The sequence below is a fragment of the Schistocerca americana genome, chromosome 4 (genome assembly GCF_021461395.2).
Source record: "Schistocerca americana isolate TAMUIC-IGC-003095 chromosome 4, iqSchAmer2.1, whole genome shotgun sequence".
In the NCBI taxonomy this organism is placed as follows: Eukaryota; Metazoa; Arthropoda; class Insecta; order Orthoptera; family Acrididae; genus Schistocerca; species Schistocerca americana.
The window spans coordinates 718,694,653-718,721,630 of record NC_060122.1 but is presented as its reverse complement, the minus strand read 5'-3'; the positions used below and the strand labels follow the sequence as shown (position 1 = coordinate 718,721,630).

General features: G+C 35.8%; 1 protein-coding gene across 1 annotated transcript in view; it reads right to left on the bottom strand.

The window, feature by feature from the left end:
• LOC124613915 (hydrocephalus-inducing protein-like) overlaps window positions 1-26,489 on the bottom strand; it is a 64,756-nt gene extending 38,267 nt beyond the window's left edge. Inside the window, exons 1-2 of the mRNA XM_047142662.1 lie at window positions 26,477-26,489; window positions 14,442-14,666 (exon numbers count right to left, since the gene is read on the bottom strand). Of these exons, the coding sequence (XP_046998618.1) occupies window positions 14,442-14,645 (204 nt within the window). The 5' untranslated portion in view covers window positions 14,646-14,666; window positions 26,477-26,489. The remainder of the gene's footprint in view (window positions 1-14,441; window positions 14,667-26,476) is intronic.
• Window positions 26,490-26,978: the final 489 nt, after the last annotated feature.

Below are 26,978 nucleotides of genomic sequence, written 5' to 3'. Positions count from 1 at the left end.
ATTACAGTCCCTTTTAGTGATAAGCATGTAGTAACTGATTATGAAACTTGGGAGCTGCCTATACGAGTTCTGAAAAATAGGAGGTATTGGGACGATGGTGTTAATCTTAGTACAAGTAAGCTGAACACAGAAGAAGAAGAAGCAATTATTTTGGACAAAATAGATGCTAAATTGCAGGAAATCGATAACATTTCCGCCAATCAGAAGGAAGAACTGAGACAGGTTCTAAAAAGGCATCATAAAGTATTTTCAGATTGACGTGGCGTGGTCAAAGGTTATGAATGAATGCTGTAGGGAGGAGGTTGTTCTGTAACCTCTACACAGTGTGGCAGCTGTGCAGTCCCAGCTGTGTGAGATCTTCTTTCCATTTCAGGTCTCACTCACTCTTCATCTTTTCTATCCACCTAAAATTTCTAACTCTTCTTTACAGCATTAAACCAATGAATGATGTAGGGAGGAGGTTGTTCTGTAACCTCTACACAGTGTGGCAGCTGTGCAGTCCCAGCTGTGTGAGATCTTCTTTCCCATTTCAGGTCTCACTCACTCTTCATCTTTCCTATCCACAAAAATTTCGACCTTTTCTTTCCAGACATGAAAATTTTCTGTCATGGCTATCAAGCCATGAGTTATGTAACTATTCTATCTACCGATTAGTGAAGAAAAATACCTAATGTGACAGACCTAATAGTGACAAACAATAGAGAAGTATGACGTAATTAAGATACAAATGTATTTGAGTAACAATTATGTATAGTACCCTGGTAATATAGTAAGTACAAAGTGTTGTTTTATTGGAAATGGTCCACCAACAGTAATTTAAAGAGATATATGAATTCATGTACAAGCAGTATCTGAAGTGGTAGTGAAACCTAGTGTATGCATTAGAGCTAACTAAGAAATAGTAAAAGAGATTGCTTAGTGTTAGGAAAAATATGCAGATAAGTTGTAAGATTAAACTCACCTGGTGTAGCAAGGAAAGGCAGTGTAATAGAATTGAGCAGTGTTTGTGGTTGAGACGTGAAGGACATGTCCGTGAAGTATTTATAAGGTTGGAGCTGGCCATTATTTTAGTGTAGTGTGTGACAGGATACACCTACACATATTGAGGTTATGAGTTGGAGGCGTGAATGCGACCATAGGTACCCTTATGTTAGATGAGACAGAGCAGCTCATGGTGTCCTATAGGTTTAAGGAATTTAGCATTACGCTCGTCCATAATTACTTGATGCACTTTAGTGGTAGGTCTGAGAGAGACTACCTGAGGTTTCAGCGTCCGATCGAGTGGAAATGGATTGCCACGTGAGCAAACTAATCAGCTGCAATACACTATGAATATGAAATAAATGTGCTATCCTATGCATTAAATATTAATAGAGTGAGTGTTAAATAAGTACATACACTAGCAAAATAAATAAATAACATACTGACAGACGTAAAACATTATTTTAGCTCAGCATAAATACACTTCAAAGTAAGTAAGTACCTAATTGCAGATGTGGAACTGACAACAGCAGAGGACCAATAAGTGGATTTAGTAGTCAACTAAACGTAGTGTGTTTTGAGCACTCAAAACTGCACTATTACCAAAAGTTACTCACATGTACATGGAAGCCGAGAAAACAACCACTAATCATACTCATACTATCTCTAAGAATAAAGTAATCAAAGATGAGTCAGTTAAGTAAATAAGATGCAGATTTGTCAGGAATGTACCGAGCATTGGTTCAGTGTTCCGGCCCAGAAATAATAAATTCAGATTAAATATGATTTATGATTGTATGCCTTAGGAGCATAAATTTTCTCTAATACATGACTAAAGGCGTTTTGAGCCATTTGTTTAACGATTTTATGACAATTAAGTAACTGTACGAGTAAAATTGAGAAAGGTTCTGTTAACTTTGTTCCAGCAACATACTGAAGGATAAAATGTATATATCCCCATTTCATTGTGACCCACCCTTAGATGTAAAGTGAACAGAGTCTGAGGCACTCTTTTTGTTTGTTCTACAGGACAAACCAGATAATGGCAGCCTGGTAGCTGCATGAAAGCGTGGAGTGACTTGGACACAACTCACAGTGACCCCTCCCCTTTCCCCCATGTAATTTAGAGAGAACATGAAGGACGCACACCATAGCAACTTCCCCTCCTCTACCCTTGTGAATGGAAGTGTAGGACGCCAGCCAAAGCGGCTACAACCACGTGTGTAAAAATTATTTGTGAACTTTTTCTTTCAGGTTTAGAAAAGACTGCTAAGAGATAATCATCTGTTTATGTGTCATGTTATTTTCTTTGAATTTGTGTATGTAAAAATGTATCTCATGTATTTAATGGATTTAAGATTTTCATAATTTTTCAGTTTGTATGTGTTTGTCTAAGGCAATATGTATGCCAAAATATTTCATTGACTTTGCTTAAAATTTTGAGTAATGACATTGTTTAAAAGGCAGTGAACATGCCCATAATTTAAATAATTAATGTAGGTAATCAGTTTACTTTAATGTTTCTACAGGTTTATATTTCAATTTTGATTTTCATAGGGAGTTAAACTGTACTCTTGCTTCCCTTTTTGTAATTAAATTTTTTTTTCATTCATTAACATTCATAAACAAAAAAAAAATTTAAGTAGAGGGTGATGTAGGGAAGCAGCCTACTCACACTGTAGTAAATTCACATCAGTTTCCATTGTGTGCCAACCAGTCTGCTGTAACTAGCTCTGACGTCATAAATGTTGCGCAATACCTTAAAAATCAAGCAAATGAACTAAAACTTTTCTAGCATGTCAGGAATAATACTAAATTAATGTGTGTTGAATATCAGTTCGATAACTTAAGTCATTTTCGAAATTTGGACGCTTTTCTGAAAAAATCATTGGCGCAACAGAAAAGAGCTAGAGACTTCAAAATTTATATATAGATTCATCTTTCATAATGATTTAATAAAAACAGTACTTTGGATTTCACAAATTAAGATTTTAGTGGAAATTCATGATTTTGTGGTTTTCGTCTCAAAACTGAAGGAAGCAAGATAGATTAAGTAGGCTAATAAATAAGGCTAGGATGTTTAGATTTAAATAGGTTGGAGGTCCGCTATGACTATGAAGATGTGTAAAGTTTCTTTTGAATACCTATAAAATTATAGCGATAGCGGATCTCAAAAGGGCCAGTTCAGAGCTCATCTACTGCGTGCAGTGTAATTTAATTAATTCTGTCGCCCAAAATATTTAACTTAGCCACGTCAAAATTTTATTATCAATACTTACCTGCGTGCTGAATGCACGTTTAAATTAAAAGCTTCATCGGCCATAAGCAAAAGAAGCTATAAATTATTATGTAACTTGAAGTGGTGCGTTACTAGCCCAGCGGCTAGTCGAGAGAGCCGAAAAGATCAGGCGTTCCCTTCGCCGTCCGCACCGCGGCTTTATATATAAGGACGCTACGCGAGGAAGCAAGGCCCCAGTTCTCTCCAGACGCTGAATGACACGCCATCTGTGTCGGTAGTCGCGTCGCATCAGTGTATCTGCTACAAACAGCCTCGGGTGCCGTATTAAGTTACTAGAGATATGCGGAACCATGAAAACATTTCATGTGAAGTGTTAATTCTGGAATGATTTTCATTATCTAGCTTCAGTTTGCGTATTGTCGTATTTTCACGTGCCGTCGCGGGACAGACATTCTACCAAAAATTTTGCGTGGCGTTTGATGAAATATTTTCATCAAATTATGGCGAGCATTCTTTTTAACATTTAATTCGGACATTTATAATTGCATCAGCGCATTAGACTCTGAACTGCTCTGTTAGTTAGGTTGTAGGGATACTTGTGTTTTTTTATCAGTGAATTTCAGAATATACTCAACTATTTTGGAAAACCGTTTTTGATTAGAAATCCCGCACAATCTCCTAATTCCTCAGAGCTATAAGCTGCAGCTATAATGGTATCTCAATTGAAGTGGGCACTAGGATCTCTAAATACTGGCTCCATGTTTTATTAAATCACTTTCTGGGTGCCAAGAAGTAAATAGAGAGCCAGGGTTGAGAACGGCGAAAGACAGCATTAACAACATTCTAAAAGCCAGAAACTGATTCAACACGCAAGCATTTATTTTTACAAACTCATCCGCCGCCCCACACTGCCCTTCCTACCCTAAAAAAACTGCTGATCTGTCACTTGTAACCACTGGTACTTTACCACTTGTGACAATGCCCCCCCTTAAGTTATTTGCTATTAGCCCAGACAGTTTTCCCTTCCCCGTCCTGTTGAGGTGAAGGCTATGCCTAGTATAGTCCCACCTACTGATAGAGTCAACAGGAACCACACCGATATGAGACCCCATGCCTGATCCAAGCAGCCGTTCCACCTCTAAATTAACTCTCCTAACAGAAGAGTTTAAATGAGGCCGGTCATGGTGACTCAGAACAGACACAAGCCCAACATCAGTATGTCTCATTGCTGAAGCTATCTTTATCAGGTCACTCTCAATTGAATAATTTTGGTTTCTACCTATGCTGTTGCCCGCCCAACCCGCTACTACCACGGTGTCTTCCTTTGTGAAGTCTTTACAAAGTGAAACTACATCCTCTATCACCTGTCCCAGACTTGAACTAGGTTTAAAAAAGCTTGTGACCTGGCAATCTGACCCTAGTTCATCCTGCAACAGTTGCCAACACCTCTACCATGTGAACTACCTAACAACAAAACTTCCTTCTTCTTCGCAGATTTTTCTGTCTTCTTACTTTTCAAACACTTTTTGAAAGTTTGTTGTGTCCTGTCTACTCCTATATCTATTTGTGGGTCATCAGTTTCCAACTGTGACAGCAGATCAAACCTGTTTTCCATATTCACAAGCACACTGTCTGAAAACATCCTCTTCCTATTTTTTCTGTAACCTGTTGTCACTTCCCACCTCTCTTTTCCCTTCTTCCCCCTTAACCTTTCCAGATCTAATTTCACTTTGTCTAGTTCCACCTGAAGGGCAGCAATCTTCTGCTCCTGTTCCACTATCTTCCTATCTCTACAGCAAATCCTGCACAACCAATGAGCCTTGTTCATTTCCCCAATTCCCACGCTGCTGTAGTCGCCCACATGGAAGAAACTGCAACAATCACTCATGGCAAACAAATATTATCTTTAGTCTGAGTTAAAACAAGAATAACTTTGTAGACTACTCAATTAATATATAAAATTTTTTGCTATAGTCACCCACACGAAAGAAACTGCAACAACCCTCACACCCCAGCACTAACAGTCCTACAGCAAGTCATATACTTCTCACTCATGGCAAACAAATATTATCTTTAGTCTGAGTTACAACAAGAATAACTTTGTAGACTACTCAATTAATATATTAAATTTCTTAGAAAGTTTAGGCCTTAAGTTCAGATACTAATTCAAAACTTCTGGAGAAACAAAATTTATGTAACGTGTATTATTTATGTAATGAAACAAAAAGTAAACAAAGAATTGAGCCTAAACTGTATAAAGTTTCCACTTATTTTGGTACTTTTCACTTTGACTACCTACTAGAGAATCAAATGGATATCATATAAGAATACATTAAAAACACAACTTTACTTTATTGAAATAATGACGTAACTTTACAGTATATAACAACGTAAACAAATCCTAGTCCAAAACTCGTGCCTAGGAAATGTTTTCTTTTTTCAGAAAAATACACAAAAAATGTGAATCCATCAATTGATAGCTTACAATAGGTATTAATTTGCTAATTATGATGTAATATTGCCTTAATTAATTGTTGCTATGCAATTAAACACTTATCTTTACGAGAACTGCGAATGTGCATGACCCGGATTCTGGGTTTTTAGGAAGGATTCCTCTAGATGGCCCATGAATAGGGTGAGATAGGATGGTACCATGTGTGAGCTCATAGCCATGCCCCAGATTTGTTTGTAGGTAATACTTTCAAAGGAAAAGTAATTGTGGGTGAGGATATAGTTGGTCATGTTGACTTGGAAGGAGGCTGTTGGTTTGGAATCCATCTGGTATTATGAAAGACAGTGTTCAATAGCGGTAAAGCCATGGACATTAGGAATGTTAGTGTAAAGGGAGATGGCATCAATAGTGATGAGCAGGATACCCTGTGGTAAAGGAAAAGGAATTGTCGAGAATCTCTAGAGGAAATGGTCGGTAGCTTTTATATAGGAGGGTAGGTTTCGATTAATAGGTTGCAGGTGTTGGTCTACAACAGCAGAAATTCTCTCAGTGGAGGCTCATTAAACGGTCACAATGGGGCTACCAGTGAGGTTGGGTTTATGGGTTTTAAGAACATGTAGAAGGTAGGAGGGTGGGGTGTGATAGGGGTGAGGAGAGAGATCCACCTGGGGAGAGGTTGCAGGATAGGCCTAAGGATTTGACGAGAGGCTGGAGATCCTGTTGGCTTTCTGAAATGGGGTCACTGTGACAGCGTTTGTCGGTAGATATATCTGACAGCTGGCAGAGTCTATCTGACAGCTGGCAGAGTCCTTCTGCCAGGTAATCCATGCTGTTCAAAGCTACAGTGGTGAAGCCTTTGTCAGCAGGTAGAATTAGAAGGTCAGGATCAGTTTTTAGGTGGTGGACTGTGTTTTTTTTTTTTTTGTGGATGTATGGTTAGTTTGCAGTTTGAGGGATTTGGGGAATGAGAGTGAGGCAAGGTTTGATGTTAAGAAATTCTGGAACGTTAACAGGGGAAAATTTAGGGGCAGTGGGGGTGGATCGTGGTTGGATGTAGGAGTGAACTGAGTCATTCCTATATTTGCAATGATAGATGAGATAAAAGAAAATTTTCAGATGGTGCTTCACACAAGGCATACCAAGACTGCTTCCAGAAGTGGAAACAGCATTGAGAGTGGTATATCAAATGTGGAGGATAGTATTTGAAGGAGACCATGCACAGTAAGTAAAACGTAAGCATTGAAAAATTTTGTGGACAGAGTGCTGGAATTTTTTAAACAGACCTTGTATGTACAAAAATTGGGACTGTTGCACAATTCATCCAACATATCTGACATTAGAACTTTTGTTGTGTGTTGTGATGTAGCAAACTCATTGGTAAAAGTGCTGTTTGGGTGATGAATGGTAGATTCCTCTAAATGTAGAAAAATGTAAGGTACTGCGAATGGTTAGGTAAAACAATCTTGTAATATTTGATTGTAGTATTATTGATGTGCTGCTTGACACACTCACATCAATTAAATATATACGGTGTAGTGATTTGAGAATTTCCATGTAAACTCTGGAACCACTCGACCTTCTGCTGCCTCGAACACCCGATGTTTTAAAGATAAGTGAGAGAGCCTATTTACTGCGCAACACATGTCTGTGTTTGCAGGATGGACATTGGTTCTTGGAGGACAGGAGCTGCTTCAGATGAGCGCTGCTGACAAGTGTTTGCCGCTCACACCATAGAACCCGTATGGAGGGTGCAAAGAATAACTACATATTACTCCTTGGTGGTCGAATAATTGTAATTGTTGTATACAATTGAAACATGATTTGTCTGAGAATCTTGCTTAATCTTGGTGTTAGACTTGCTAGAAGCAAGACCTGTTTTTGAATATCTGGGGGTTATTCAACCTACCACATTGTAATTATATTTAGTAGTATCTAAAAGTTATCATCGTAGTTGACTTGCAAGAATTTGTATGTTTATGTGAAACTTGTGGAGATGAAAATATACCTGAACTGAACTGAAAGTATGAGGGTACCGAGTTATTTCTAGTGAGAGAGAGAGAGAGCATTTTTAGTTCCTCTAACCAGCATTATTTCTTTGGAGAAGAAGTTGCGGAGATTGACGCAGTCGCATATCTTGAGAAGAGGGTCGGCTAAAAGTTTCAGGTAAGTCAACTGTGGTAAGAGAAGTGTGAAGTTCGCAGTCCAGTTTTGCACCACTTCTCTTGTCACCAAAACCATTAGAAGGGATCACTTTGCAAAGCAGTATGAAGTGTAATACGTGTGTAAAGATGGTAGTAGGTAAGGTGAATGGTCATCTTTGGTTTACTGGGGGAATTTTAGGAAAATTTAGTTCACAATGAAGGAGGCCTTGTACAGAACACATGTGTGACCAAGTTTTGAGTACTGCTCAACAGTTTGGGATCACCCCCCAGGTAAGATTAAAAAAAGACAATGAAGAAATTCAGAGGTATGCTGCTAGAATTTGTTACTGATAGGTTTGATCAACATGTGAGCATTACAAAGTTGGTTAGTGAATGCAATGAAAATCCTTGGAAAGAAGACAACATTCTTGTCACAAAATGCTGTTAAAAAGTTTCAGAGAATGGGCATTTGCAACTGACTACATGTGTATGCAACATGAAGACAATATAAGGGACATTGGATCTTGTATGGAGGCATGTAGAAAACAGTACTTTTTCTCTCATTCCATTTTGGAAGTGGAACAGGAAACATAAGGACTAGCAATGGTAGTCTGCTAAAATGACGTACCTCATGTTTCTTGTTACTTCCACAAGAGGTATAACTTTTTGGCATAAGATCATGTTCTCATGTTGGCAACACTATTACACAAGAAATGACAAGCCCCGTTTCCATAGATGCTTAAGTGTTATGTGAAGAATCTGTGCACACTGGGTTGTACAAGTTGTGACAATTTTTCTTCTGTGACATACTACATGTGGATCATTGATTTATAATATTTTTTACAAAAAGGATGTGAAAATACTTTGCTATAGATATGTCATTTTATCCACAATCACAGTTTATGTCTTGTCATTCATTTCTGGTTATGGACCATAACATATAGGTCAGTATTGTTATTGTTGTTGTTGTTATTATTATTATTATTATTATTCAGTGAGTACGCAGAACCCTGTTGATGGTGTTACTAACAAGCAAATGGTCTGGCGGCATGCCTCAAAAATGTTTGTCATGTTTCAAGCTACTTTAAGAAGGAGAGTACAAGGCAAGAATAAGCAAGTTGTAGCAGCTGATAAAAGTTTAGGTCAGTTTCATCGAATGATTTTAATGCATCTAGAAATTGAGCTGTTACAACTCATTAAAGACCTTGAATCTGAGCTATTTGGACTTACATTGAATCATCAGAGTAACAAAGCATAGTGAAACTATTATTGATCATGTAATAACAAATATTCCTACATGCTATTGTGACACACAGGTAATAAACTCCACATTAGCAGACCATTTTGCAATCATGATAGACATAAATATAAAGACTAGTGATTCAGTGCAGAAGATATGGGAGATGAGAAGACAGAACTACCCACATAACATAAATCTGCTAAAAAAGATGTTAGAGGCAGAAAACTGGGAAACAATATATGCAGCTAAAGATGCAAACACCAAATGGAACCAGTTTTATTCTTTATTCAATTATTATTATGATGTTACATGTCCTGTTAGTAAAAGGCTTGTCAAACAGCAACAAAAAAAGAAAAGCTGGGTGACTGGAGAAGTAATCCATGCCAGAAATAATCTGAGAGTGTATTATGACCTCTCCAAACAAAAAAATAATGAGGCCTACAACACACTGTATAAAATAAAAAAGAAAGAGTACTGTAGTTTTATCAGAGAAACTAAAGCATCATTCATCAGGATGTCTATAGATAAGGGAAAGAACTACTCAAAAGGTTTATGGTCGTTCATTAATGGAGAGAGAGGAAAAGTAACAAATCGGGCAGAGGACATCTGCCCACTGATGAGTGGGAAAAGCAACGCAAACCCTCTAGAAGTAGCCAATACTTTTAACAGATATTATATTACTGTAGCAGACGAATTAATAAGTCAAAATAAAACAAATGTAGTAAGTAAATTGTTAAACCCCCCACATACAAATCATACTATGGTTTTCATACCTACAACAGATGCAGAAGTGTCAAACCTAATAAAACAACTTAAAATTAAACATTCTTCTGGCTTGGATGGTGTCACATCACATCTCATAAAGGAATGCAGAGAATGTATGTTAAAACCATTGACACACATGCTGAATGCTGCGATAGAAGAAGGTATATTTCCAGATTCACTGAAAGTAAGTAAAGTGAAGCCAATATTTAAGAAAGGGAACAGGGATGAATTAGGAAATTACAGGCCAATATCATTGATCTCAACATTTGCTAAAATCTATGAAATGATAATAAAGAATAGAATTGTAAGTTTTATAACAAAGTACAGTATACTGCATTCATCACAACATGGTTTCAGAGAAGGGAAGTCAACAAAAACAGCATCAACAGATATAATTGAGCACATTCTTAATTTACTTGACAGGCAACAAAAGACTTGTGGGATTTTTATGGACCTATCTAAGGCATTTGATTGTGTGAACCACTCAAAATTAATGATGAAATTATATCAGTATGGAATTAGAGGAAAATGCTATGACATACTTAAATCATACATTACAAATAGGAAACAATGCACAGAAATCAGACATACTAGTGGGGGAAACATAACAAACTACATATCAGAATTACAAACAGTTAAACACGGTGTGCCGCAAGGGTCTGTGCTTGGGCCAATACTATTCATACTCTACGTAAATGACTTCCCTAACTATATAAATCAGAAACTTATAATGTATGCTGATGACACAACAATCATTTGCACAGCTGACACAAAGGAGGAGCTTGAGAAGGAAGCACTCCTGACTATTGAAAATGCAAATAAATATTTAACACAAAACAACCTGTTTATGAATCAGTCTAAAACAATGAATGTAGTATTTCAGACCAAGCATAGTGAAAATTATAATATAAATGTTAATATAAATGGAAACACTATTAAAGAAGTAACCAGCACAAATTTTCTAGGAACTATAATAGACAAACATTTGGCATGGGGGGAGCACATAGATGCACTGTGTAAAAAGATAAACAAACAGATCTTCATCATGCATAAAACAGCTAAGACTGTGGATGATAAAGTCCTCAGATCAATGTATTATGGACTTGTCTTCCCACATTTGTCTTATTCGGTTCATATATGGGGAAATGCACAAGCTGGCTACCTAAAAAGAATATTCACAATTCAGAAAAGGGCAGTGAGATGCATTGCAAAAATACCACCAAGACAGACCTGTAGGCAAGCTTTTGTACACTATAATATTATGACAGTATATTCACTGTATATATACCAAAGCATAATGGTGGTAAGGTCAAGTGATAAACACCTCCTAAATAAAGATGTACACAAACACGGTACAAGAGGAAATGAAAATTACTACATGATAAACAGAAATCTAAAACTGTCTATGACTGCCCCAGAAGAAGCAGGCAAAAGGTTTTTTAATAAACTCCCCAAAATCATTAAAAAAGAAACAGATCTAAAATGTTTTAAAAATCATTTGAAACTATATCTCACAGAGAAATGTATATACAGTTTGAGTGAATACTAAGATGTGTTTAAATATATCATTACTGAAATGTACCTGTAAAAATTATCATTTCTGTATGTTTTTTTGATTTGTGTGTACATATAATGTGAAACATGTAAAACCTTTGTATGATTATGGACTATTTCTGTTTAATCATTTGTTTCATTTATATATATATTGAAATCAAGTTTGATGTTAATAGGCTATTGTATGACACACCCAATACTCTCAGCTGGATTTTCAGCTGGAGTCCATGGGCAAAGAATAAATAAATAAATAAATAAATAAATAAATGTAAGTAACTAGTATTTGAGTTACCCAAGAGGAATGAAACAGGCAATAAATTCAGCTAGCAGACATGGAATAAACAATAAGTGTTCATTAGCCTCCCTATAATTTCATAACTGACACTTTTGTGATGTTTACATATTATGTTTGTAAATAAAAATGAATATCCAGTCAGTATGTATAGAAGACATGTAAGTACACCATTTTACTCAAACACTCTCATGACATGACATTGTGCAAGTTCTCTAATAGGACATTGTAATAATCATATTGTGTACAACATAGTTTTTTTCTGCTATCACAAGAAACGAACCTGGTAATTCAAACAATGCAACCAAATAACAGTTTTTCCCTTATGGTATGTCATTTTAGGACACATCCCACAACGAGGTACCCCTGCCATACAGATGTAGTTGTAGATGATCTCTTCTTAACATAAAAAGATGAAGCTTTGTGGAAACTAATCTCCCTCCATAACACAGCAAGCTGGAACCAATATTCATTCTGTAATTACACCCTGTTAATAATTAATTTTTTTTCATCTCATTGTTCCTTTCATCTAGTAGTCTGCTAGTGCACATATGTATAATATGTTGTTGAACCTTTCAAAACAAGAAATGGGTTGTGTTCATGTAAATTTATTAGTCAGACTATAGTTTTCAATATGCAGCTCCCAATGGTGCATTTAGTTTTTCTGGAATCCATATTAATTAAAAATAATTGAGACTTGAAATTGTTACTGTAGTGAATGCTAATTTGAACGAAGCTAATGGGTAGTCCTAAAAATATTGACATTACTCACTATAAAGACCAACATAACGAGTTTACAGTATCATGCTGTGATTTTTCTGAAACTCATTAACTTAAAAGATAATTCATATTAAAGTTCATCCATACTCAAAATTTCTATTGCAGATTTAGCCGTTGTTGTTAAATTTCAGTTTCTACTGCTATACTTTTGTTGCTCTAATTTTTTAAGATTGAGTTACAATCTACACTAGTTAATTAAGCTATTAATTAAGAATTTGCATAATTTATCATAATTTTCAATACAGCTGTTTTTTTTCTTCAATACATTTAAATACAATTTTCTATACAGCGGTAAATGAGTTATTCCCAACATAGATATACAAAATGGTCCCAAATCTTTTGCGGTTTACTAACCCCTACCAAATTACTGTTGTAACATATAGCTCATGTAAATTAGAAAAATTTCATCAACCAGTTTTTCAAATCATTATGTAGTTTCGGAAATACATAAATGTTCATATGCAAGTCTTTATAATGGTAACCCTACTCCAAAATCTTCAGTCTGAGCTCAGAAATCACAGCAACAACATTATGTAGCATGTTTGCATAGTAAACTCTGCCTGTAGTCAATGTCACGTTAACGTCTACATAACAATTTTATATAAGCGAACTGTATAAAGTACATGTCTGTCACCAGCATTTGCACCATCACTTATCAGTGTGTCTGTGTCACCTACTTAATATATCAAATCCGAATACTGATTGGTATTAATTTTTACAAAATCTTCCTTTGAATAATTTGGACCCTGACTATGTATTGTGTCTCTATGGACACTCATCTATTTGTTTCATTGATTAAAAGACACAGTGCATCACCCACTTAAACTGAAGCCACTATAGCAAAGTGTTTGTTGTATTGGAATTCAATTTTGATTGTGTATTGTTATTATTCTGTCACTGCTATACTGTTGAGCAGTAATGTGAAGATGCTTTCCTGTGTGAGGCAGTTGCATGTGAGCTGAATTTGTGCTCATAGTGCCTATAGTGACAACAAATGTAGGAAAAGCCATATTAATTAAGATTTGTGTAGTGTACATTATTGGAATATTTCCTGTAACCAGTGTAAGGGTTTACAGGTAGGTAACCTCACACTTCCTTGCAATGATGATGAAGTGAATTTGACACTTGAGTGTCCTGTTGCAATGTGTGTGCTTTTTCTAATTAAATGACTGCTCAGGAAGACTGCCGTCTCACACTCTCTTAGTAGGCTGGGAGTTGAAGGGAAGAGTTTGAAGACTCATTCTTCATCTTGTCAGAAGGTAGCAAAATAAATTTCATTCATACAAAGGTCTATCTTTCTTGGACAAGCCTAGCAGCACTTGGAGGTGATAGGTTCCCAACATATTATCAATATTTGGAATTCAATTCAGTGGTATGCCATTCAAATGCATTGCACCCCCCTTCCACCCCCCCCCCCCACCCACCTTTCCCCATCCCCATGGGACACATGTTTTAAATTAGAATCCTTGTACTTCAAGGCCCCCAGTATCCCACAATCATGCCTACACAAGCAGTGAAGATGCCCTGAGTTTCTCACAGTCAGCTTCTGTTGCCTGTGTGTTATCATTAATTTCAAGCAATGTGTTGTTGTTATTGTTCTAAATCAACATAAATGTTCAATATAGTTCCATCGGTATGTTTTCATTTTACTGTCACTTGCATCTTGCTAATAAAAGTTTGCACCCATGAAGAAGCTACATTTTGAAAGCACTTGCATTTCATCCTCCCCCACTGAGACAGTATTTAGATATGCATTTTGGTCTGATTTAGCACCCAGCAGAAATTAAATCAACTACTGGAATTTTGTTACACAGTTTTTAGATATATTTATGTTGTGCTCATTGTGTACAGCAGCATTACTAATATTACCTCATGATTAAATATTTGCAAAAAATATGTCAAAACTTTGCCTAATAATGTAATATTTTATAGGTTACCTCCCCTTGTTTTATTTCAGGTAAAGCATGTTTAAATAGCTAGCTACTATGTTTACTCACTTCACAGTTAAATGATGCCTTAACACTTGCTTTGTTTTCAATAGAAGCAAGTGCAGTAACATTGCAGCCAAGTGTGCAGTTCAGGTTCATTGGTCTCTCAGGCAGAGCTGGAATAGCTGTGAGCAATAATTCATAGGGAAATAAACCAAGTTCTGTACAGATTACTTCAAGCTTTTCCCTGAATTCACCAGGAAACAGTGGCATATATGTAATGCTGAATTCAATCTGAAAATGTGAATTAATCATTAATCGTTCTACCTATGACAAAGCAGTACTAATGATAAATAATAATATCTGTATATCAGTGCTAATGAAAAATAATAGTATCTGTGTATCTATGAATCATGTATATGATGATTGAAAGTTTGGGATGGAAAAAAACTAGTGATGAGTAGAGAATAGGTTTATAAAAAAAAGAATTGAAAGAAAAAGAGACAATGGAAAATCCAGGATCGAATGCAATAGTATTATGAGAAGGAAAGTTGCTACTCACCACACAGAGTGTGGTTTCAGTTGCCTGAGACTGCAGTCATGCTTGTGAGTTGCATTTGGATGTGTGTGTACATATGTATGTCTATTGTGGACAAAGGCCACTGGCCAAAAGCTTTAAGTGTGAAAATTTTTGTATTGTGCCTATCTGCAACTCAGCATTTCTGCTGTATGGTGAGTAGCAACTTTCCTTCTCATAATATTGAAAGAAAAACAGATGTTTATTTTCCAGCAGTACCTAATCATTTCATTGTTAAGTTGTATGACATTTATTGATGAATAACATAAAGCACACAAAGAAGTAATGTCTCTCCTTAAAAATTTTTAAAGTGGTAGATTATAACACTGTCCCAAGAATATGAGAATGAAAGTCTACTATAAACTCAAGAGCAGAGATGTACTGAGCATGGAGATAGGTTCACTACAGTGAAAAATGCTGCCATTCAACTGACAGATTTATACACAATGAGATGATCATTTGAAAAGATCCTTAATATCACACTTTTATGTTTGTATAAAATAATGACTGAAAATTCAAACATTAGATACTGTACATCATGAGAAAAACAGTTAATAATGTGAAACTTCCTGGCAAATTAAAACTGTGTGCCCGACCGAGACTCGAACTCGGGGCCTTTGCCTTTCGCGGGCAAGTGCTCTACCATCTGAGCTACCGAAGCATGACTCACGGCTGGTACTCACAGCTTTACTTCTGCCAGTATCTCGTCTCCTACCTTCCAAACTTTACAGAAGCTCTCCTGCGAGTTCGAGTCTCGGTCGGCCACACAGTTTTAATCTGCCAGGAAGTTTCATATCAGCGCACACTCCTCTGCAGAGTGAAAATCTCATTTCAGTTAATAATGTGTTCAACATAAACCTTTCTGATAAAATGAGCATTAAAAATTATGTTACTAATTATGTAACTATATATATTATAGGCCAAAAATTGATGAATCTCTTGCTGTACAATATGATCACAAGATCTGTAAAATGTATGTTATGAGATGAATACAAATACAGTACTGTAAACACTAGATTGGAAATTAGTTACTTCAAAATACACAAAGAATGATGCATATCATACATAATGTCTAATTTAAATCTGGCTTAATCATATTTCTCCCTTTAAAATTGGATTGATGTATAATGAACTGTATTTAATAATTTTCATTTCTGTTTATGAGTTCTAAATGAAAAATTGACATACACTTTTTATTCAGTATCTCCTTAGCTACAGGTCTATTGAAGATATTGAATATGCATATCTGAAGTAGTGCTATTAAACTAATTTCAGAACAAAAGTTCAGACTTTATTTACTTATTTATTTATTTATTTGAAGCTCAAAATGTAAGTGTTGCATCATTTACATAGCCAAAATACATCGCAGGAATAAATTTAACTAAAAAATATTACACCATTTCAAATTAAAGGAACCAATAATGAGGAAAACATGAATTGCCATTGAGAAAAATCATGGTTTATGCTTCATATCTATTAGGCAAGATAATTCATGAAATGAAGAGGAAGCCAGCATACACTTTGTTGAGCTGTTCTGGTGTCATGATCGACCACACCTTGATGGAGCTGTGAGGCGAATCAATGTGGGGTTAGGGATGGCCCTGAGGACAGCCAACTTTGCTCATGTTTCTCTGGTGCCCATCGGGACTATCAACAGATGGGGTTTCACTAAGCATGGCCTATACCAAAACAGGACTGGGACTGATTCTTGAAAATATAGGGGGTGGATCTCGGGCCACACATGGTCAAATACCTGTTGTCATAGTGTAATGGTACTTTGACTTCCGCGCCTCCGCCAATACAAAGTTATAATATAAATAATTTTGTTCTTTTTTTTTTTTTTTACTTTTGCGTAGGTTTTTGTTTTTAAGAACTAATGGAGGACTCTCTCTCTCTCTCTCTCTCTCTCTCTTGTTTTGATACGAAAGACGTGTATTTTTCGGCGATGGTTGAATGTGCTTTGGGTGAAAATTAAAATTACATTACAAAGTGAGGTTGTTTCAATAGCTAATGAGGAGAAGATAATAAAAGGTAACAGTACAATTGGCGTTCTGGTGACAGGACTTGCAATCTTCGGATTTGATACAAGTGCAGTTTGGATTTGATACAAGTGCAGTTATTATAAATTTTGGACATTTTATCTAATTTTAACCACTTAATAGCATCAGAAAATGAATTTGGACTAAGTCTCATTCATTTCAATTGTAATGTTAAGTGCATGAAATTTACAACAATATTGTTTTCCCTGTTATTAATTCGTGTTAATTTTCATTTTCATGTTGAGGAAATTAATTTGGTAAAAAAAAGGGAAAAAAGATAATGTTCCATAAAATAATTTGCATGGACGCGAAAGAAAAATTTTGGATTGAAAACTGTATATTTGACGCTACATTTGCAACATAAATGTGAAAAAAAAAAAAAAAAAATTGGTGAGTACAGAAATTCACATTTTTTCCAGTTTCAAGCAGCCATCTGTACTTCCTTTATTCCGATCCATTTATTTCGAAATTATTTTTTCAAATTGTAGTTAAAACTGATTTACTACTATTATTGCAAATGATAAGTGAAGAGCATATTCACAGTCATTTATTTGTGAGAGGGAAATTTCAGTGCCAATTTAATAATTCAATTTCTAATTAGAAATCATATAGAAATATCCATTTCCATAAGAGAAATTTCAGATTTCAACATATCATATTTAAAAAATTTTTTTACCATTGGAAAATTTTATTTGCAATTAATTACGAAAATCGCAAGATGGACGCTAGACGCGTAGAAATTGTTTCCACGGACGAGCTTAGTGAAAGTGACACATTGCAAAACATGTCCGACAGTCAAATGAATACTGAACTTAATAGTGAGGATGTTCAAGACATAATTTTACCGGATCGATTAAGACAACAACCCCTATATTTAAACAGATATACAGGCGAATGAGAGTGAGTACTACGCGACAAAACGTGACATTGACAACGTCAACTTCAGAACCAGACATCAATCAGACACGAAAAAATGACGAAACTAAGACACAGGACTCTGACATGCTCAACCAGATTCTGAAGTTACTTGGTGACCAAAACAGAAAATTTGACACTTTAGACAAAAGATTTGACACTTTACACGACAATTTAAAACGTGACATTGGGAAATTTGACACTAAATTCGATGAACTGACACGAGACATAAAACAAAATTTTGAAAAACAATCGAGACAAATTGCCGACTTGACAGAAACCACCAGTAGTCTTGGAAGGAAATTTACTGACTTAACAGACAAGGTTACGAGACAAGAAAAGGTATTTGTGGAATTCAGTGACGAGACAAAAACTGACTTACAACGATGTAATGAGAAATTGTTAACAGTAGTTTTTGAACAACAGAAAACCAGTACCCAAGTTGACGAATTACGACATTCACACAATTCCGTAAAAACAAACCAAGAACACTTAGACCTGACGATTACAGACCTTTCAGACAGATTAAATGATGTAACATTGGAGCAGAAATCCTTACAGGAAAAGTTAGAAAAGCTTGAAGACAGAGCAGATGTAGATTCTTTAAAGAATGACACAACTCTAGCAGAAAAACTTGTACATGAATGCAAATTATGTGATGATTATTTAGATGAGAAGTTTGAGACAATGACACAGATCATTTTAGATAAGACAAAGGAACAAGTAAAGGGAGAAACAGATAATATTCAGAAAGTGGTACGTAAACTTAAAGAAAATGTAATACCAAGTTCGTCAGTGCTACCAAAACCCATAACAGGCAACCAAAACATAAATGAGAATCATAATAATGCTAGACCCAGCACGCAGCCGAAAATAGAATAATCAATGAGTGATACAAATCCCAATGAACCATTTTCAATGCTACCACAAGATCAAAATTACTATCAGACATCACCACATACTATGCACAGTTTGACACAAAATGCAGGACCCATAATACCATCGGGAGTAGCTGATGAAACATTAGTACGACATGGATACTTTCAGACATTTTCATGTGATGAGAAAGACAAAGTGCATCCGATTGTTTTCGTCCGCTCTTTTGATGGTATTTTCCCGAGACATTGGTTAGAAGCCGATAAAATTCGATATGTTACAAATTTGTTATGTGGAAGAGCAGCTAAGTGGGGAGCAGCAATGAAAAGACGATGTTTAACATTTGAACAGTTTGAACAAGCATTTCTTGAGGAATTCTGGTCGATCACAGAACAGCAAAGTTTAAAATGAGAAGTATACAATCCAGAAATTTACAACCCGAAGAAAGAGACTTTACGACAATACTTTGAACGCTACCTAGACAAAACATTATATTGGACAAAACCAGCAGATTTACCCGACGTAATTAGAACACTTAAAAGCCACTTACCATTTCCTTACCGTGATAAATTAATAGGAGTGTCCGAGGACAACATAAAGAATTTTTTTAGTTACGTTGATGAGATAGATGTTGTTTACAGAGATGAGATCAGGAATTTCAATCAATTGTATCCGATCCATCCAAGCAATTTGCGTACGCACAACAGAAATGACAGAGGCTATTGGAATCTGCCTCCGACACCACAACAAAACACTCAAAGAAACAATTCGCACTACACTGGGACAAATCCATTCAATATTAGGAGAAACAACTCGCAGCATTGGCAAGGAAACAGTAATTATTACTATAATGGTTATCCGAACAGTAATTACAATCAGAACAATAACAGTTATATTCAAACTAACAACAGAAGAAGGAACCGAAATTATACAGATCAAAGAAGAGACAGGTACCATCCAGGATATTTTCAGAGAAACAACATCCAACAACATCCAAACATGTATTGCAGGAATAACAGCAATGACAATAGCAGTTACAGTCGTGGGCGAAATAATGTATGGGGAAATCACAATGGACCACCGCCACGACACATGCAATACAGCAACCCTCAATTCGTACCTAACGGAACTCCCAATGCGACGCGAGGTAATGTCAACAACCAAACAGCTGATACTTGGGTGACGCGCGACAGAAATGTAAATATTATTGAGTTGGGCAATGAACCCAATCCGCAGCAACAACCGAATTTGCCGGAAAACGAACGATGACCGAGCTAAGCGCTCGAGTTACGGTCAATAGGGAGCAGAGCGCAACGGAACCGACGATTTGTTTTCTCCGATATGATGACAGTAAGAAAATAGAAAAAGAATTATATCAGGATGTAGATTTTAATAGTACCAGTAAAACAAGGAAGATTATTCAGGCTATAACACGAGTTATGATTGGTAGTTATGAAGTGGAAGTAATGTTAGATACAAGAGCAGCAGCAAGTGTCATTTCAATGTCCTTATATAATGAACTCAAACAAATAATGAACATACAAACATTGCCGGTACAGAATTGTCACATTATAAGGGTCACTGATAACAAATCAAAGAATGTGAAATTTCAAGTGCTAATTAACTTCACATTTTCAGATATACCACTCAATTACAGTTTTCTGGTAGTAGACAAATTAGTTATGCATTGCATATTAGGAATTGACTTTTTGAATGAATATCAAGCAATCGTAGATTTAGGAAAAAGGAAATGTCATTTAACCGTAAACCAACAACAACTGACAATAGAGTTAACACAGTGTAAAAACTTAAACAGTAAACAAGGTAAATTTGAACAGATACATTTTGTGTATCCACCAGCAACAAAAAATATGTGATTTAACTTTTAATGAAGCTGTATCTCAGGGAATTAAACCTAATGATTTATATGAGAAATGCACAGAATCTGAATATCTGACGAAGGAACAACAACTTGAATTACTTGAAGTTTTGCAGCAATTTGCTGAGGTATTTGTGGAGAAACCTGGAATTATTAGAGGCTATACTTATGAGATGGATGTTAAGCCACCCAAAACATACTGTAGAACATATTATAATATTCCTTGGTCAAAGAAACCCGCAGTTTTGAAAGAGATTGAAAAAATGCAAGCTTGGGGTATCATTGAAAGGTCACATTCACCATATTGCAGTCCGATACTAGCAGTTAATAAAGAGGATGGTAGTGTAAGGTTAGTGCTGGACGCATGAGAAATTAACAAAGTTATAATCCCAATCAACACACGACCTATTAATTTGGAGGAACAACTTTTAAAATTTCATAATGTACAGTATTTAACCAATATTGACCTCTGCTCCTCATTTTGGCAGGTGAACCTCCATAAAAACAGTCGTAAATACACTGCACTTCTATGTGAGGGACGTAGTTATCAATTTTGTGTTCTACCCTTTGGTCTATGAGTGAGTGCTGGAGTATTTATTGAAGCCTTAGATGCTGTTCTTGGACCACAATTGTTATCGCAAATCACAGTTTATGTTGACGACATTGTCATTGCCACCACTACTTGGGAAGAACATGTAAATCTTTTGAAGCAACTTCTGACAAAGTTTTCTGATGCAGGTGTCACTATCAATTTATCTAAGACGAAATTAGGGAGGAGAGAAATCAAATTCCTTGGTCACATCATATCAACTGAAGGCATTTATCCAGACTCAAGAAAAATTGATGCAATAAAGAATTTTCCATCCCCACAGAATCGTAAACATATCAAAGCCTTTCTTGGTCTATCTTCATTCTTCAGGAAATTTGTACCCTACCACCTTCTTAACAGTCCACATCTTCTATCTTTACTCAAAAGAAATAATATTTGGAAATGGACAGAGTTCTGTCAGACAGATTTTGAAGCGATTAAGAATGCTTTAGTTAATGCATTGTTGTTATGTCATCCTGACAAGACGTCAGACTTTTGCCTAGTAACAGATGCAAGTTCCTATGGGCTCGGAGCATTTTTATTCCAAATTCATGTAGAAGATGAACAAACAGTCATCAAACCTATAAGTTTTGCTAGCCGCTCGCTCACTGAATGCGAAAAATCATATTCAGTGACCGAGCGCGAAACACTTGCCATAGTATGGGCATTTCGCAAGTTTCGCTACTTTCTATGGGGAAAATGTACTAAGCTTTATACTGATCATCAAGCTCTTTCTTTCCTGCTATCATGCAAGTTATTACATCCACGTCTTGCACGCTGGTGTGCATCACTACAAGAATATGATTTTGATATTATATATATAAAGGGAGAATCCAACATTATAGCCGATGCTTTATCTCGTTTGCCACAAGGCCTACAAGAATTTTCAGATGTGACAGAACAAACATCAGATATCAAAATTTTACTCATGTATGACGGTACATTTGCACCTTACTACAAAAACATGTGCAGGAAGTTAGCCATATTGCAGGACAATGATCCCAGGTGGATCCAGATAAAGAATAAATTACGTGCAGGAACAGACCCACATCTTGAAAAATATTACACGTTACACAAAGAAGAATTATTTCACCGACGAAACCCTGAATCGCAGCACTGGTGTGTTTGCTTACCTGAAGCTCATGTTGATGATTTTATTTTATTTACACACAGAACTTGGGGACACTATGGTGTAACCAAATGTACAGATAAAATTATACAATACTGCTACTTTCCAAATTTAAGGCGAAGAGTATTGAGTAATATTCGGAAATGCATCATATGTCAGAAAGCCAAATATTCTAATCGCACAATCATACCTAAGAGGCCATTACAGTTAATTTATTTAGATATTGCAGGACCCTATCCACAAGCACGTGGAGGAATGAAATACATCCTAGCTGTGTTCGATGTTTTCACAATGTATTTAAAATTATATGCTTTACGTTCAGTTTCTACCACTGCTATTACCAGATGTCTATTAACAGATTTTTTGTAAGAATAGGAAAACCTGAAGTTATGATCACGGATAATGCAGCATATTTTACGAGTTTAAAATGGAAGACATTTATTGAAGAACAGAATGTTAAACATATTTTAATTTCAAGATTTCATGCAGCAGGAAACCCAGTAGAAAGAACATTTCGAGAATTTGGACAGTTTATGAGAACACACACACCAGAGAAGCACACAAAATGGGTAGAATACCTAGCACCATTTGAACAAATAGTGAACAATTTAACTCACATTTCTACTGGATACACACCAACTGAATTTATTATGGATAAAACAGAAAGAAATGAATGGACAGACCCTCTACCTAAATTTTCAGCAACAACAAATCATGTTAGTTTAGAAGAAAAGGTAAGACAAGCTTACACAACATTATGTGACAAAGCTAAGGAAAGATAGCAGAAATATGACAGAGGTGTCAGGAAAGCACAAACATTTCAAGTTGATGAGTTAGTTTTACTAAGAACACATCCTAAACCCACAAAACTGAAACATTTAAACAGGAAATGGCAGATCTTATACTCTGGACCATACCAAATTGCAAATATTCCACACCCTGGCTGTTATTCATTAGAATATCCATTAACACATAAACCCAGAGGTCTACATCCACACAGACATTTGAAAAAATACATACAGTAAAATGTTAGCTAATGAGAAGAAGATAATTAATATGATATACAGTTATGATTAGCCTACATTTAAGTTATACAGATACTTACAATCTAATGAATGCATGTAAGTCTAGAAAGCAATGTGAACCATCCAATAGCTAATAAGATATTTGGTTATAAGAGGAGTTGCTATTGAGGCGTATACACATTAGAGGAGGCATATACACATTAGAGGAGGCAGAGAACTGAACAGAATTATTTTCTTTAGGAGACATGTGATAATAGTAATGTTGATATGAGTGATGTGAGTGACTGAATGAGATGAGTGAATGTAATTTTAGTTTAATAAGAGGATAAATAGTAATACGGAGAGAGGTAAATGGAATACAAGATGGGAAAAGGGTATCATTATTATTATTATTGTTGTTGAAGTAAAAAGTAAATGGTGATGAATAAGAGGAAAATATATATAATGCTGAGGAATAAGTATATGTTATTTTGTGAAGAATGAATAATGGATAGGTGAGAATGTTATGAGTAATTGAGAATATGTTGGGAGGAGAGAAACTAGATTTGAACGCTATATCACATGTACTCATGGAATACAGAATGAAAGTAGTGGAAAGAATATTATTTATTGAAAGATTGGTATGCCTGAGATAATAACTTATGTGGTGCTTTATATATTCTTATAACTAAAGGTGAAAGTATCGATTTATGTGGAAAGAATTATTTACAGCAGCCACTGTTGGAAATATACCAGAAGATTTAAATCTATAACACTTTAACACTAATCTAATGGGAACTTGTAGCGAAATTTTTGGAGTTATGTAGGCTTGACACTTCAGATTGGGAGAATTATTTAAGAGAACATATTTAGCAGTCATCTAATGACATAATTAAAGCTCATCTACTGAACTGAACTGATGCACCATTAAATAGAAAGGAGAATAAGGAGAAAACAAAACGTCAGTCCTCTGTTGCGGCTCATACTCTCATCCTTCCCTTAGGAAAATTTATACATGTTAATGAAATATTTGACATTATATAATCCATGATTATCTGACAGTATGGAGACACATACACAAATATTTATTTATGAATAGAATTTTACAGGTACCACAAGGTAAATACAGAATGGATATACAGCATGGAACGCAGCAGCAATTATCTAAGAAGATTTATTTATTTATTAAGTAAAACATTTATTTAAATTGCTTGATACTCATGAAAGGAAGGAGATGAACTACACAAACTTTATAGGAACATGATTGACTTTATATATATATACTTATCACACTGATGTACATACTTGTAGGATCCTAAGATATTTAGAGGGGCACCGCTCTTAGAAACGGTAATAGAGAGGTACCACTCTTAGAAACAGCAATAGTGGGGACACCACACTTAGGAACGGTATTAGGTATAGGGACTTTTACGTTATATTAAGTTAACATGTATTTTATTTATCATATTTTATTTTGTATAGTCAACTGTAGGAGATGACTTTACTAGTATTTATGAAGTAGTTAGCAACCATCCCATGAACCTATCCTCCTACAGAGGGCTGTCTTGAAGCTTGAAATATATGTAAATTTTATTCCAGGAGGCAAGATGAATTTTAAGTTGAATATTCAAGCGAGTTGCCACAATTATCTTCAAATCTTGCAAGTGTAACGAAAAAAAAAAAAAAGGAAAGAAAAGAAAAAAGAATGAGCTAACAAATAAAACGTATATTTCAATCTGAATGTAATGTAATTCACATGTCAGCACAATGATATTGAATGTAACATAAAAAATTGATTATATTTTTCATTTAATTCTGTATATGTACCACAGTCTAACATAACAGTCGCGACACTTCGCCTCGATTTTGTTGCCTTCAGCGCCAGCAGCGCTCCAAGCGGCCGGAAGGTTGAACTGTGAGTTCGGCGCGATCGTGAAAGCGAATAGTGATTGTTTATTTTGATTTATACAATGGTTTTTACGATCGGGAGCGTTTGTAGCGCAATAAATTGCAGCAGCAAGAGGAAGAAGACACCACAGCTGTCTTTTTTAGGTTTCCTAAGGATCCTGAGAGGTATATACCATCATGTTACCAAACTGTATCGTCAGGATTCATTTGCAAATGTATGTGTATAAATCATGAATGTTTCGTTTTAGGAGGAAAAAATGACTAGTTAATAGCAGACGAGAAGACCTTATGAAGAAAGACCCGGTTTACCTGTATAATAATATTAGGTTTTGTTCGCTACGTTTCGAACAAAACCAGTTCATGAACGCAGACAATAACAAACTCGTGTGGAATGCAGTATCTACACTGTTTGACATTCCAAATAAGCCACCTCAACTGACGATGAAGAAGAAACTGCCACAAAGATTTGACAGTCAATCTAAATCTGTAAAACAGTCCTATGACACAGAAGCAGCTAGTTCAACTCTCCATTTATTAGTGCCAGATTTGTGAGAATCATCAACACAAGACCTGCTTTGACGATGAAGTGGTTAGATTAAGTGCAGCTGTTCGTGTCTTACAAAAGCGTGTGAAGTGTCAGAATGTGCAGATCGCTAGACTTCGAGCGAAACTATTATGGGACAAAGAAAGTGCCTACAGGCAGATTGTTTGAAAATTATTCAAATATTTGGTTTTTCGTGAAATGTAATCAGCTCATTATGTTTTCAGCATATTTCTCCCACTATTTGTCAGTTGCTTGTCCCACTTAGAATAATATAAAGATGAAGGTCGTGGAAACAAGTGACAATGACAAACACAGTAGGCCTACAGAACGATAAACGAGCTGTCCAACACTTTTGCATGTAGAAGTACATGTCTGTGCTTCTTACATGTGAATCTGTGTGTTTATATTCTTTTGATATCAACGTGGTAAGCTGCAATTCTGTCCAATGTCATAAGTGTTTCTTCACGAATGTGCTGTAGCTTGCCACTCTATTCATGGTTTTTGTCTATACTTGCGCTTATTTTAGAATCATTTTTAGAAACATATATGCCTTCTGATGCTACACAAACTCTTGGAGGCAAGAAACTAACTCTAATAATTCGGAAATTACGTAGGAAATGGATGCAAACAAACATTATGCTTACGACGCGTCTGACGTTCACCTTACCTGCCGCTCTGAGCGCTAGTGTCGCTCCATCTGTCAAACGGCAACAACTTTTACAGCAGTGAGTGTCGCGACTGTTATCGTACTATGTGACAACAATGTAACTATCTCATGAAATGATTAATTGTAAATATTAGTATATTTATGTACTTACTATATCAAGAAATGTATTTTAAGGAGATGTTAATGAGCTGCAAAGGACTTGTGCATGTAGCACATGATTCATATAAATGGAACTGAAAATGCAAAGAAGAAACCAACGTGATGGAACACTGGTCAAGCAATATTTACGTAGTGTCAATATGCTTTGAAGTGTACGGTGTTGTGGAAGCCGGCAGGTCTTCAGGTTGGTGTAAAAGACAAGCTCATCACCTGTCGTAGGCAGTGAGGTGTTTCCTGTGCCCTCATTGACCATTTATACCCCGGTAGACGCCACCAAAATTCGACTGCTGGAGATCACAATTTCGTGTTGACACATTGAA